Source organism: Anarrhichthys ocellatus, unplaced genomic scaffold (assembly GCF_004355925.1).
Source record: "Anarrhichthys ocellatus isolate YVR2014 unplaced genomic scaffold, GSC_Weel_1.0 scaffold33, whole genome shotgun sequence".
In the NCBI taxonomy this organism is placed as follows: Eukaryota; Metazoa; Chordata; class Actinopteri; order Perciformes; family Anarhichadidae; genus Anarrhichthys; species Anarrhichthys ocellatus.
This window is the reverse complement of record NW_022280063.1, coordinates 682,292-682,807: the sequence shown is the minus strand read 5'-3', so window position 1 is coordinate 682,807 and position 516 is coordinate 682,292. Positions and strand designations below refer to the sequence as shown.

Sequence of the window (516 nt, the reverse complement as noted above, 5' to 3'; positions counted from 1 at the left end):
GACTCCAAGGGGAGGTGGGCTCATGCGAGAGGTTGGTGGGAATTGATGATGAAGTTGGGCAGTCGACCATCCTCTTCATCAGACATCAGAATAGCATGCTCTGCCTCCTGTTGATCTTGCCGTTACCTGGAGAGAAAGGAAAAAGTCAAAAAAATACAGTACTGCCTTTGCTTTACATTAATAATGCTAGACGTAGCCGTCATTTAAGGGGTTTAAGGGGCATCACCGATGTTACACGCTCAGTTTACTTATAATAATAATAATAATAATAATAATAATAATAATAATAATAATAATAATAATAATAATAATAATAATGAGCCCTACGCAGCCTGTGAAAACATAATAAAAGAGTTTGAAATAAAATAAAAACCATGATGTCATCGGGGTTATCTGGGTTTTGGCTTGAGACTTGAAATGTTTTTATGGAAAGTCTAAATTACACACTGGAGATGTGGTTTGCAAGAAGTGGACATTTAGGACGTAGTGGTGTGGGGGGGGGGGGGGGGGGGGGGG

The 516-nt window shown here is 39.7% G+C and overlaps 1 protein-coding gene across 1 annotated transcript in view; it reads right to left on the bottom strand.

The window, feature by feature from the left end:
* The window catches only part of cdk17 (cyclin dependent kinase 17), a 40,547-nt gene continuing 40,031 nt past the window's right edge, over nt 1-516 (bottom strand). Inside the window, exon 17 of the mRNA XM_031865660.1 lies at nt 1-126. Coding sequence (XP_031721520.1) covers nt 86-126 — 41 coding nt within the window. The 3' untranslated portion in view covers nt 1-85. The remainder of the gene's footprint in view (nt 127-516) is intronic.